Here is a 14,675-nt window from a genome sequence, read left to right on the forward strand (position 1 = left end):
TATATATATATATATTGTCTTGTTTTCTGGTAAAATGTTGAAACCCTCAAAAAATGTAAGCAAAATTAGGTATTTTTTACTTTGAATTATTTTTCAAAATGTTGTTCGATTTAAGTCGCGGACGTGGAGCTCTCGGCTTCTCGAAAACGCCATGCTGATTTTTATCCTCATTTTAGTTCTCCTTTTGTCCCAAAGTCTGCTTGCCATGGTACATAATGTCTGAACAAAACAACAACAGCGTGAGCTGTGAGCTAGGCGTATGGGCTTAACCCAGTTGTCCACGTCTGTCACCATGGTTACTATGGCAGTACGAGCGGAAACCGAGGATAACGCGGATATGACGCCATTGATTGGCGACTCCCTCACACCTGCTCACACGTCCCGGTTCCTTGGTTAAAATCGCAATTTTCTAACGATTTACAAATAGTTGGAAACATTTGGGATATTGAAAGTAATCAACTAAACAAAATATATAAAACTGGCCTAGTGGTTTTTAAATGTTTTACTGCAAAAATCTTACATAGTTCACCTTTAATTAATACTGCAGTAAAATATTCAAGATATACAGCGCTCACTTAATATGTAATTTTTGCTGCTTTTTTGTTAGGGATGATATTTTGTACTAGAAAACATAAAAAAAAAAATATATATATATATATTTTTTTTTTTTTTTTTTTTTTTTAAGGTTTCCAGCAGACGTAGCCGCTGCAATATGTAATGATTAAGCAGTGAAACGTGTGAATAGACACATAACTTTAATGCAATCATAATTCTCACATTTGACCTCTGACATTTTCTGTACAAACAATAAAAAAAACATTTTGGGAAGATTCACACATTCACATCAATGAACATCATGACATTACCGGTCCATATATGGGATAAAGATGACAAAAACGTGGTTGGTTATGAATTTACACTGCCCTTCCACATGCTTCTGCAATGAACGAATGCAGTTCGGAAAGGCAACATATTCTTTCTGTCTACTGTTTTACTGTAGCTGCATGTCAAGGTTAAACTAGTATCTTCAAAAAAAAAAACCTGTTCATTTAGCAGCCAATCACAAATCAAACATCTAATGAAGAGCAGATAGGGAGGAAAAGGGTGGCAAAAAAGGAAAGAAATAAAAATATATGGTTGAGGATTCTCACTTTGGTATGGAAGGCCATTTCTGCCACATAAGAAAATAATAATGCTTTGGCACATCAATTGCGACATAAAAAATATATAATTATAAAATTAGTTGAAATTACAAGATACTAAGGCATTATTATGAGATAAAAAGTCAAAATTATGACAAGTCAAAATTAGAATTATTATGACAAAAATTCTAATTGTCAAAAATATGACAATGTCATAATGACGTGTCAATTTTATTTATGAGTTTCGTCTTATAATTGACTATTTATCTCATAATTAAGATTTTTGTCATAATTTTGACTTTTCATCTCATAAATTATGTCATGATTCTGACTCAATTTCAACTTAGTATGTCAATTTTGACATAATTGACTTTTTATGTCATAATTCTGACTTATATGTCTCTGTCATAATTTAAACTTCATTTCATAAATATGACTTAGTCTGTCATAATGTCATAATTTCAACTTCTAATGGCATGATTTACCAAAAGCATGTCTTTTTTTTCCGTTTGTGGCAGAAATGGCCTTCCATAGTTTGGTAATATACATCACACAGTGATCATAATAACAGGCACATTCTATTCATAGTTACAACGCTGCATCAAAGCAGAAACCTTCCTGCACCTCAACCGTTCTGGAGCAATAAGCCGAGACACACGAGCAGTTGCAGCGTGACATCTAAACCCCCCCCCCCAAAAAAAAATAAAGAAGTGGGCTTTGTATGTCCCTTAGGAAACCTGCGGCCCTGAAGTTTTAACGACATCTTACTATGAGCATTATGTCACTTTTGAATGGTCACGGAAGAAAAACGTTTAAAACCATGTTCCTCACAGAGATATTCCAGTCTCTTGATGTGTCGTCACAGATATGCGACAAACGGCGAAGCTGCTGAATACACCAAGAGCACAGGTAATGAGCGTTTCACTGGAAACTGTCATCATAATGTCACTATCATAATGTCACACTGAAGATTTCTTGAACGCTCATTTCAAATGAAGAAGCAGGGAAAGAGAGGAACAGATTAAAGGGGTAGTTCTCTCTAAAATAGAAATTCTGTCCTCAGTTACTCGCAGTTTTTATCCTCAGTGGATCACAAAAGAAGACGTTTTGACAAATGTTCACGCTGCTCTTTTCTATACAATGAAAGCCAACGGTGACCTTCAAATAAGCACCATAAAAGTATCATAAGTGGTCCAATGAAACTTTATGTGACAAACAGACAAAAATTTAAGTCATTGTTTGCTGAAATTCTTGCTTGACAGCCATAGTCACGATTCACTTTCAGCAGTTTGAACCAGAGTTATTATCATTAAAAATAAAACCATAAACACATTTTAATTGCTTGAAATATATATATATATATATATATATATATATATATAGATATAGATATATAGATATATATATGAACCTTAAAATTAATTTCAGCTAGTTGCCAAGGCAGAATTTTCCATTTTTGTTTAAGCGGACATGAGGGAGAGGAAATGGTGACTGAATTCTCATTTTTAGATAAACTATCCCTTTAAAAGTATGGAGAAGAAAAACAAGCCATCGTGTCTGAATGCATAACAGACTGGACAAACACTTCACAGAAGGGTTACTACAAAGGGACCGAGACAAAAGGGCGAGCGAGAGCACAAGCGTCACTGCTTGGAACCTTCTTCCTGTTCTTCCTCCTCCTCCTCTTCCTCATCAAAAGACGCGGCTCCAGAGGTATCAGAGATGCTTCGGCAGTGTCTGTACCAGCGGATGACTTCCTGAAAGACGTTGTCCTCCCCTTCCTCCACATCTCTTCCATCCTCCTCCTCGGGTGAGAGGCCAGACTCGGAGTAGGAGGTGGAGTAGTAGCAGGAGTCTCCCTTGCTCCACAAAGGCCTGCGGTCTGGTTTGTGAACCGCACACATCGCCCTGTCGCCCTCCCCTTCTGAAAGCAGGAGTTCTCGGGCATGTGGTGGCACTTCTTCTGAGATGAGCAGGTCGTCGGTGTCTGTCTGGGCGTAGCAGGGTCCCTGCACACTCCGCTCGGTGTCCGACTGACTGAGCGGGATTTCGGCGACGTCTGTCTCAGCCTGACTTGGCACTGGGCAGCTTTGATTGGATAATACAGCGTCTGAAGGAGGAGCAAAGTGTAAGAATACCCTATAGATACTGGTCGGAGAGGACAGAAGCGGAAAAGAAGACGGACACGGACAGAAAGAAGACATGAAGGATGAATGGTACAAAAAAAGAATAAATTAAGCAGAAAAAACTGATGAGAAAGAGCAGAAGAGATGAATGAAAAGGCAAGACTTATGTTCCAAAAAAAGACATGCACTGTGACATCATAGGAAACGCAAATATACAAAGTTTGCAAACTGTATCTGGACACTTTTTGGCACGTCACTGCATAACATACAAAATACCAAACCAAGTGGCATATGAAAATACAAAATAGAGATTTTCTCATAACTAACTTCACTTTTCTGAGACACGTTTTCAATAATTTTAACTGATTTGGAAATCTTTTTTTTTGGGGGGGGGGGGGGGGGGGGGAATTATGAAGTATGAAGTGAACTTTGTGTAGTTCATTATTTTACATGTTACACAAAGTTTGACAAACAGAAATTGTCCAAGAATTTTTGCCTTCATTTCAAACAATATATTTAAGGCTTCATATTTTGAAACCCAACAAACTTCCTTTTGTTTAATGTTTTGATTGAAAAATGTGCTTGAGCTTTTTACCTTTCAAATATACACTACTGATCATCATATACTGTAAATAATATTGCAGTTTAAAATATTAAACAATTAAAATAAAATATATTAAATATATTATATAAATATACTATAAATATATTTTAAAATGTAATTTATTCCTGTGATGGAAAAGCTGAATTTTGAATTGAAGTATCATCAATGTTGAAGAAAGTTGTGCTGCTTAATATTTTTGAGGAAACCAGGATATATATATTTTTTATAATTCTTGAATAGAAAGTTCAAAAGAACAGCATTTATTTGAATCAGAAATATTTTGTAAGATTATAAATGTCTTAACTTTCACTTTTGATTAATTTAATACATCCTTGCTGAAGAAAAACAATTAATTTCTTTAAAAAATAAATAAATAAAAACGTACTAACTTTTTCTGAGTTTTTGAATGTTACAGTATGAACATTTGCTTTGATATTTTGCTAGCAAACAAACAAATTTGCAAATTTGTTCATAGATTTTTATTTGTGGCTAGGGCCACTTTGAGGGTGACACTCACCTGAGTTCAGAGTTGTGATTGGCTGGTCATATAGAGGAGGATCTTCGTCATATGACTCTTCGTCCATCTCCTCCTCATCTACAGAGGTCCAGGCGCGGAGCTTCGCCTCTGCAATGGCAAACTGCTCAGCCACACCTAAAGAAAAGAAAAGAAGAAGAATCGTATCGGATGACATTGGACTTTACAAAAAGGCGCTAATTAAACAGACGACAGTGCAACAAAATCTCTTTTGACACAGCGATGACGTATTTTGACGAAGTTTTCTGGTGAGGCTTTTTGTTCTTATTAAACAAACTCTGTAACTGAGACTCGAGTTTTGCTGTGCTAAATGCAAGTTAAATGCCATCCTATCTCAGCAGCTCAGGAAACTGATGACAGCCAAACATGTAGCAGAGTGTAAAAGCTACAGGGAAAAGTAAAGTAAAAGGAGGAGAGCTAGAAGACAGGAATGAAGTAAACTGACATGCAGGATCAGCAGAAGGTGTAACTGTGTGACTGTGTAATCTAATTTAACACCATCTGCTGAGTCTAAAAGCCTTTAGATGGAGGGGCCAAAGTTGACTGACACCTGATCAAATTCCTGCTGCATTAAATATATTCATGTTATAATAATAATAAACACTTTAATAAAATAAAATATAGTATTATAAAATAAAATAAAAATCTGTTTTATGCTTACTATATTATTTGCACTTTTTAATTTTATAATTGTTAATATTCATATATATGTGTGTGTGTGTGTGTGTTTGATATTATTAATGCAATTCTTATATATATTATATATTCATAATAATTCATATTAACAATTATAAAATTAATAAGTGTAAATATATAAATATATATATATATATATATATATATATATATACACACACACACACACATACACACACTGTTCACAGACTTTTGTTATACAATTAATACAACTATTTTATTTACCAAACTTTTACAATTATGGAAGAGAATGTAGAATAATGTTGTAGTCATTATTACAATTATTGCAGTAATTACATTAATTAATCATAATAATAACATTAACTGTTTGTCATAATTAATAATGAAGACTTAGATTATTATTATTATATATATATATATATATATATGCAGTTTTTTTAATGCAATATAATATTCTACAATCTCTTCCATAATTTTAGAAGTTTGGTAAATCAAATACTTTTATTTATATTATAAATATTTTCTAAATATTTTATAATTTAGCAAAAGAAAGTATGATATTATAATATTTTGTAATCGTTATTTTTATTATTTTTATTATTATGAGTGCAGTTTTTGACCTCACACAAGCTGATTATTATTATTTATTTATTATAATTTGAGTAATAAATATCACATCCAAAATGCAGCTTTGCATCACAGGAATAAATTACATTTTAAAATATATTAAAATAGAATTGTAATAATATTTCACAATATTAATGTTAATAAATATGACTGTTAATAAATTATTAATACATAATTATTAATGATTAATACAATTGTAATAACTTTGATAGAAATTTCGGAATCTTTTATAATTATGGAAAATAATGTATAATATTATTATATTTGTAATTGTTGTTATTATTATGAATTATTTGTATCAATAATAATGATAAAACCGTGCAACCTTAAAAAATGGAAGCAGCACCTAAATATACAGTTCACCTCATGCATTCATGTAAATGTGAAAATACTGATGTTGAGTAATAAATTTAACATCCACATTATTTGGCAACAGCCCATGTATAAACACCCAGACAGCGATATATTTGTACATTTAGGGTTATCAAATAAAAAGCACTTCATCAGCAGTGAGAGATGCACAGCTGTAAAACACGCACCTGCTGCAAACCGGGCCTCCTGTTCGCCCTCACTGAGATGGGAGTAGGAGTTAAAGTGGGACTGCAGTGTGGCAGACGGAGGGTCTAAGGGCCTAGACCAGCCCTTCCACTCAATCAGATGAGCCACCCGACCCTGAGCCATGGCCGTGGGTTTGGTCACGTGATCCTTCACCACCTGTGAGATGCCTGGTAGGGAAAACACAGGGGATTGGTGGAAAAGACTGATTAACTCAGTGTTACTAACATGCATAAAGGCTTATGATGAATGAAGCTACAGTTATTTAAATCCTTACCATTAAATGATGATCTGGCCAGAGCTGCAATTTCCTGGATGCTAAGAGCTTTTCTTGACTTGGGGAGCATATCAATAGGGTCATCAACCTGAGAAAGCAAGTTCAAAGACAAAATGGAAGAAGCGATTAAAATGTTTTAGTCATGTTTGAAGGATCATGTGATACTGACATAGTCTATTTAAAAACAATCAATACAGTGGTGGGTGAGTAAACAAACTCACTACATTGCATATATATCCGGCTACAAATGTCAAACACACAAGTGTCCCTGTAATCTGCTAAAATACTCACTGGGGTACAGTACCCCGGTACAGCCCCTGGTTGGGTATTATTGTCAAATACCCCCATAAACGATTGGTTCCAATATCCCCACCAATTGGTTCTCTTACCCTTTGACATCTCCTGACATGTCTCTCGTTGTATGAATGGACACATTAAAAAGGCTACGTTTTCCAGTCAAGACACGAATACCAAACTACAAGAGCTCCACATGAATGTAAAGGCTCTAAAGTCAACGCCGACTCAAGCTCCGCCACAGAAACAGATGCCTAATCCACAATTAACCCTTTGACAATTCACTTACACTCATTCAAGCTGAAGCATATGTTAGGTGCGTGGGCTGTTCAAATGGTTCTGTGAGCGTGGCATTAATAATCTAAGCATCTGATGGCTCAGACATATTTGGCCGATCAAGCCTCTTTTGTGGCTTGTTAATTTGCAAACAGCATTCGCTGCCACGTCAGATAATATTAGCCTGCAGCCCTCAAGATGATAAAAAAAAATCTGGCCACAGCTGGGGGCTTATGACCTCTGGCATTTGACTTTAATGGTTTACATGATGGAAATCTTAATTGACAAGTGACATCTATTGGTTTAAAAAGAGAACTGATGTGTCTGATGAGAGATGAGGCGGCTATTTGTAGTCCTTGTACTGCAAACCTTTCAGCAACACGGATCCAGTTTCCATTTTCAAATAATCAGGTGAGGTAAAGGATTCGTGAACCACCAACACAAAAGTAGGCCACTGTGTCAGGCATAAAATGCAGCATTTAAGCTATATCCACCCTAAAATGAATCACACAGGTGGTTCTGACATGCACGTGCCTGACGTCAAAGTCTAGGACGAAGGTAGATATGATTAAGACAGATTGTCCGCTAAAGCCCATAAGAAAAGCTGCCACTGAAGAAGATTTGCAGAGGCACCAACTGCCTGCCATGTTTCAGTGCCGTATGTGGGTCAAATATCTCTGCGTGATTTGGGGTTAGCAGTCACAGAAGAGAGAGACAGAAACGGGCCACGGATATCATAATGAGGTCAATTAAGTTTAAACCACAAGATTTGGGCTCATTTTACTTCATTACACTGGTATCATATGCTAATACCATGGTACTTTGATATGGTAATGATTCAGTACCATGGTACTGAGTAACACTCACCCTGCTCATCATGTCATTCAGCCTTCCAAGAAGAGCTGCAGGACAATTAAAAATAACATCTCCAGACACACTTTCAGAATGTTTGCATGGCATTTTACCGTGGTACTTTGTCCAAAAAGTGTAGTATTACCACAAAACATGAAAAAAAAAAAGAACCACCAAACATGGTATTATCATGACACTGTCCAGAAACATAGTATTAGAATGGTTCATACCTAAAAAACATAGTGTTACAATAGTACATGTCCTGCAAAAATAACATGGTATTACCATGGCACTACATCCAAAAAAGCGACATAGAAGACCATGATACATATCCAAAATAAACAAAAACAAGGTGTCAGTACTATATCCAAGTTACTTGTTTTTTTCCCCCCCAATGTACATTTGTTGTAACAAACAATCATGGTATTACCATGGTACCTTGGCCAAAAAACATGGTATTAGCAAGGTAGGCTAAATGTCCAAAAACTACAACAACAAAAAAACATGTTATTACCATGGCACTACATCCAGAAACACAGTTTTAGCATGATACATGCCCAAAAACATGGTAAGCAGGGCTTGCGTGCCAACTCACGCAATTGGCACTGTTCTCACGCTTTCACGCCACACATCTATTCTCCCATTTTCTCACGCAGTGAAAAACATTACGGAGCAAAGAGGACACAGATAGCATGCTGACAGACAAGACAGCTCAGGGTGCTTTTGACATGAAACAAAGTCTCAGCTTTTAAGTTTTATTACGTAATTCAAACGATAAATTAAGCACAGTGTCAGTTCTGGCAGGTCACGTTAGTCAAGCTCGCATCAGCTGACTCTCAGCTGATCCACATCTACCAATAGGAATACGACGACTATCACTGTATTCATATATAAGCTCCTTCAGTATTATCAGCACCGTTTCTCAGGAGCTAATTAACCTCCTCCATCCCCAGCTCCTTCTCTCGTCAGTCTGTATGGCATTCTGATACCCCTAGAATCAGAATAAATTCTCGAATCATGTTGTACTTTAAAATCTTGATTAATGATATCTGCAATAGATTCATGTTGGTTCTGTTCTGTTTACCCTAAGAGGGGTTATTGCTGCTCTCCCTACTCTTATCCATGCTAGGCTGCATGGATGCACAGGGAGTTCTTGCCCAGAACAGAACCATACCACCAATCCAAACTGTATGCTAATTGTCAATCGTATTTGATGATAGTGGTCCTATTACAGTTTTAGTAATACAAATATAAATACAGCTCTTTATTGTGGCCTGAATGATTGCTGTAGCAGGAGCGTGTGTGAACTGATCATCTCTTCCTCTTTATTACTAGTTGTTATAGCACGAAATAAACATGACTGAACATCCGAGGGTATGTTCATGTTGAACATGTGTATATATATATATATATATATATATATATATATACACACACAAGTTCATTATATTTTTACTCTCATTTAAAGAGTTATTATTAGCTATAATGTTATTATAAAAACAGTCTTGTATGCAATTGTATACAAATCAGTTGTTAATTTTCACCTTTAATAACAGGGTTCCCTGTATAGTTTACAAGATTTGTTGAGAAAGTTTTTTTTCCTTGAGAAAAATGAACATGTACTATATAAACTTGTACGTCATAATGAATCGATATGTAATCCCAATCTTATGCATAATTATTCCCCAGCAGGAACTCAAAAGTTGGAAGCCCTGTGGTAAGAATAATACATTGGTTCTACTTTCAAAAATGAAAGCAACATACCGTGATAGCCTACATGTCCAATAATACATGGTATAGAACTCTATCCTAATATTATTAAGAATGTGCTTATTCGTTTTGTCAGTTACATTATGCCAGTTTACCATGATGCTGTCCAAAAACCATGGTATATCATACCAAGGTACATGTCCAAAACAAAAAACATGGCATGATGGCACTATGTCTAGAAACATGCCCAAAAAATACGACATTATAGTAAATTTCCTAAAAATTTACCTTAAAGTATGGTACTTCTTTAATAAAAGAAAACAACATACCATGATACCTGTCCAAAACAAACAAAAAACATGGTATATCTTGGTACTGTCAAAATTATATTAAAATCAATACCATAATAATTAGTCTGAATTGGCTATACAGTAGGCTACATACAAACAATAAGCAGGAAAAAATTTATACACCGATATTGTCTAGGAGGGAACGAGCTCATGCAATGAGATTTGTTTAATCTAAAAATGAGCTGCAGCATTTCGAGCGAGAAATAGCCTGTCTGTAAATGAAATAAATATGTTGCCTAAACATAATTAGCCTTGTAAGGTCAAATGCATTACAGAAATTGCAACAGAAATGTAGTTGCAGTGAAGGAGAACGCATAAAATGGGCCACCTGAGCTCAATTCATGGAAAGCAACACAATGCAGTTAACGCAATATAATAAGGGCCGGTCGTTATAGCAACAGGTAACCCGTGAACCATCTGTCCCTGAGCATCATTAATTCCCATTGACCATGCATAACACGCAGGCACTGCTCTGTGAAATGTGCCGCTGTATCCGAGCTACTAGGGTTTATTGTGATTTGGTTGGTTCGATTTGATTTTTTTCCTCAATCTGTTCCCCCTCCCCAAACTGTTACATTCGGCATAATACATAACTGTCTTCATTCTATACAAATGCAGTGATCTGAAATGACCACCTGTGTCTATGAAGCCCGAGCACGACAGTTACAACACAAATAACGTGTTAGTTATTTTTGCGGGAAATTAAACGCTTTAAGGTGATGGATCAGGCCCTAATAAATCAATCCCATCACAGAAGTGAGAGAGACACGGCAGGACACAAGACCCGAAGTCCATCAGCGGCCGGAGGATTGACTGATTGATTGACGAGCAGATCATTTTCATAAACAACAGTAAAGCAACAGAACTCAACGCGTTTGTTTCCTGGCAACAGGCGAGCAGTGATATTATTCACGTACGTGACGGCCTATTGCGATCTCAGCAACACCAGCGCAACAACACATGCATTGCAGTTACCAAAACCATAAACATTGATGGTGCGAGCGAGAATAGATGAGCATTTGACTTGGAATCCACACGTACCTTTAGATTTAGTTGGGGTAAAGCTGTCAAAAGCATTGCACATGGATACAGCATTAGCGTTGGGTCTCAAGAGAAGAATCTCGGAGCCGTCTTCGGCAGTGAATAATAGACACCACCTTTTCTTGAGCATCAGACACAGGGGCAAAAATGAGTGCTGCTGTTAACCCACGAAACACATCGTCCCCAGCACACTGACTCTCTCAGACAGCGTCATCCCACCTGTAATGCGGCTCTCTTAAAGACACAGTCTCTTTCACACGTACAGAGCCTGAGCGATGAGTGCAACTTATATGGCAAGCCGTTTTAACATTTACCCAGTAGCACCTGACTGTAAATTTAGGAAGGGCAGATTCTTGGTCTTAGTGCTAGTTCATGATAAACATTTTCTAAGCTTTATGTAAGGGTTAATGCCCGACGAGTTGTCCAGAGTCAGGTATTAAAGGGGTGGTTCGGGATTTTTGACATCTGACCTCATTTTTAAGTCAGCCTGGTTGTTATTCATCAGTGGAGACATTTAAAAAAAAAAAAAAAATTATCCAGTCCTTATATTTGGATAGTTAGCCGATGCTAGGCTAGCGCGAGTCAATGGTATATGTTAGCCAGCCATTAAAAACCGTTTTACCCACTCCACAGTGCACCAAACGCAAATCAATTATAACACTAGACTATCGATGCAAATGTCCGTTGAGAGAATAATGTTAGAAATCAAACTTACCTTTCATCTCAATGATCCCAAAGGAACTAGTTTCTCAGCAGCTGCGGAATTTTACTTTGCTCCGGTTAGTATTGCGGCAAAAAGTAAACACAGAACAGAAGCGCACTACAGTTACATCCAGCTAAGGTTAGCTAGCATTCCTCAGCGAAGTAGCGGCAGGTAAATACACTTGCGTCATGTGTGTACCGGCTCACTCGGTTGCCTAGGTAATCAATATCACTCCGCTGCTGCTGTAGACAAGGCTTATGATTACAGGGAACAAATTATAACTAATGCAATGTGATGAAAAGGTAAGTTTGATTTCTAACATTATTCTCTCAACGGACATATACATCGATAGTCTAGTGTTATAATTGATTTGCGTTTGGTGCACTGTGGAGTGGGTAAAACGGTTTTTAATGGCTGGCTAACATATACCATTGACTCGCGCTAGCCTAGCATCGGCTAACTATCCAAATATAAGGACTGGATAATTTTTTTTTTTAAATGTCTCCACTGATGAATAACAACCAGGCTGACTTAAAAATGAGGTCCGATGTCAAAAATCCCGAACCACCCCTTTAATGGATGACGGCGAGGCGTCCGACGCGCAGCGGAGGTCCATTAATACCTGACAAGGACACCTCGAAGGGCATTAACCCGCTTATACCATGGTCACTTGCCAAATAACACATTTTTAAAACATTAGTTTATATTTTAATTAGTTTTACAATCGAAATCTAAAGTTTTTACAAACAATAACTTGCTTTCCCTGATTACGCCTGACGGTTTATTTAGCAACCGCGGAGATATTTATAGTCCGCTCGATTTATAGTCTGTATAGATACTTTGACTGCCTGTTGCTATGGTTACTCACAACTGATGTAGCCAGCGCATTTATTTATTAATTTCGAACGGTAAACAGTCAGTTTCACCAGAACTCCTTTACTAGGTGTCCCCTATCACTTTTTAATGGACACCCTGCAGCCAATCAGAATCGAGTATTCACCCAGACCATGGTATAAATTCTAATAGTTGAAGGCATGCAGGACACTTTTGGCAGAGGTTGCGTTTTTCAGCCCAGAGGGTGGCGCTCTAATGTGGATTGACAGGCTTTAAGTACACACACACATAGGCCCTGTAACAAATAGCATCTCAAGCACTCATGGTCTTCCTAAAGGTCCTTGCACACTGAGTCCAAAATTTTCGCATGCATTTTTACGTATTCGTCATTCGGTGGCTCTGAATTGTCAAAACACCTGTCAAAGTGCTTGCTACGGATGCGAAAAACGCCGAAAATCGAAAGGACGAAAGTTTCGGAGGCAGTGTGCAAACGTGATTGACAAAACATCAAGGGTGCATATCAACCTCTAAGGGGGCGCTTGCAAGCACCCTTCTGAAACCTAAAATGACAAATGGGACTCCCTAAGGTCTCACTCGGCAGCCATTGTCCACAAGACCATAAGTGCATATTAAGTGTGCCATTTGGGACAGGGCCATAGACTGTGATCTTAGAATTATCTTTATGTCGTGTTTATTGCCTCTGAATATTATTATACATGTTGTGGAGGAATTCCAGTAAGGAAAAGAAAGTCATGTCTATTCTCATAATAAACATAAAACAAACACAACAGAAACATATAAAGTCTATTCACATGAGAACGTTTAAACATAAGGATTTATAAGGAACCCTTGGTAGTTTAGGCTACAACACATAGGAAGAACAGATATGCCAACTTACTGACCTGATGCAGACTAAGGGGCCATTTACATGACACCGACACAGAAAACTTTTTACATGTTTTAGCTGTTGATTTACAGGAGGACCATAACGTTTTGGGGGCCTGAAAATGCAAACTTTTGAAAACAGGTTTCAAAGGCTAGGCCTACATTCACAGTCAAAATTTGGGATTGACATCTGCATTTACTTACAGGTGTGAGTCTCAAAATGTCCCGTTCACACAGCAACTAACAGCAGTGTCTTGAATACTGTCTGTATGAATGTGCAACTGGAGTCAATCCAGTATTCTCTTACCAGTAACCATAGCGACAGTGACCGAAGTAATATCAAAGATGGCTACGTCCATAATACTGAAAAGTCTCATCACTTTTGACACGACAAGAGTCCAATTGAGCCACGAGTTTATCCATCAAATCTTCATTAACCGACAGAAGCTTCAATGTAAACGCACTAGTCGTCTGTATGGGCAGCATGTTTAAATTGTCACTTTTTGGGGCTCAGAAAAACATGCAGTTTAAATGTGTGTCCCTTTAAATGCAAATGAGCTGCTGCTCCCGCACAGTTTCTCTTTTTTTGGGGGGGGGGGAAAAATGCTCGCACACTTGTTTATATTTTCCTTTGATTTGTCGTCTCAGTCGTTTCTTTGCCAGATTTTCGCATGTTTGCTCATGCTAGTTAGTCCACTCCCTGTATAACATGTTTGTTTGTTTGTTTTATTCTCACAAATGTATGACTTTTGGAAGTGCAATTTGATTACCATAATTATGCAGTTTTAATAAAGTTGAATTAGCTAACCTTCTATGTCATTTTTACTCTTCAAAGTGTACACTTGCAGGTGTTGATTATAATGAATTTACTTTTAGGCCCATAAATAATAATAAGGATAAACAATATTTAAAAAGTATATAATTATATATCATATGACTAATTAAAAATTAACCACAAAACATAACATGCTACATGGGGGATATCTATAGACCTATCTAGCATAAAAAAATAAAAAAAAATTGTCAGAACGTCGTCTCTCAGTTGCTGAATGTCGCGTAGCAACGTTGCTACAGCCCTGGCGCGTCTTACAATTCTACGTTGTTACAATGTTGCGAGCACGTAGACAGCGACGTTGCCATAGCAGAAATGCAACGTGCCACAGACTTTGCCACAACGTAAATGTGTTTGCTGGGTTTACTCCACAAA

The 14,675-nt window shown here is 37.1% G+C and overlaps 1 protein-coding gene across 1 annotated transcript; it reads right to left on the reverse strand.

Moving 5' to 3' along the window:
- Positions 1–738: 738 nt before the first annotated feature.
- On the reverse strand, positions 739–11,434 carry fam131aa (family with sequence similarity 131 member Aa). Its single transcript, XM_082172185.1, has 5 exons — positions 11,047–11,434; positions 6,524–6,611; positions 6,231–6,416; positions 4,390–4,524; positions 739–3,252 (listed from the first exon to the last, which is right to left on the reverse strand). The coding sequence occupies exons 1-5, from the start codon at positions 11,098–11,100 to the stop codon at positions 2,786–2,788; spliced, it is 930 nt and encodes a 309-aa protein (XP_082028311.1). The 5' UTR covers positions 11,101–11,434; the 3' UTR covers positions 739–2,785.
- Between the last annotated feature and the right edge of the window lie 3,241 nt (positions 11,435–14,675).

Source organism: Leuciscus leuciscus (genome assembly GCF_965113295.1).
Source record: "Leuciscus leuciscus genome assembly, chromosome: 6".
NCBI classification, from domain to species: domain Eukaryota; kingdom Metazoa; phylum Chordata; class Actinopteri; order Cypriniformes; family Leuciscidae; genus Leuciscus; species Leuciscus leuciscus.

Excerpts from the sequence above, each read along its gene's own strand:
- fam131aa (XM_082172185.1), bottom strand. The coding sequence starts at position 11,100 with ATGCTGTATCCATGTGCAATGCTTTTGACAGCTTTACCCCAACTAAAT. Across the intron at positions 6,612-11,046 it reads TACCCCAACTAAATCTAAAG|GTTGATGACCCTATTGATAT; the intron begins GTACGTGTGGAT and ends TTGCTTTCTCAG. Across the intron at positions 6,417-6,523 it reads GGCCAGATCATCATTTAATG|GCATCTCACAGGTGGTGAAG; the intron begins GTAAGGATTTAA and ends TTTCCCTACCAG.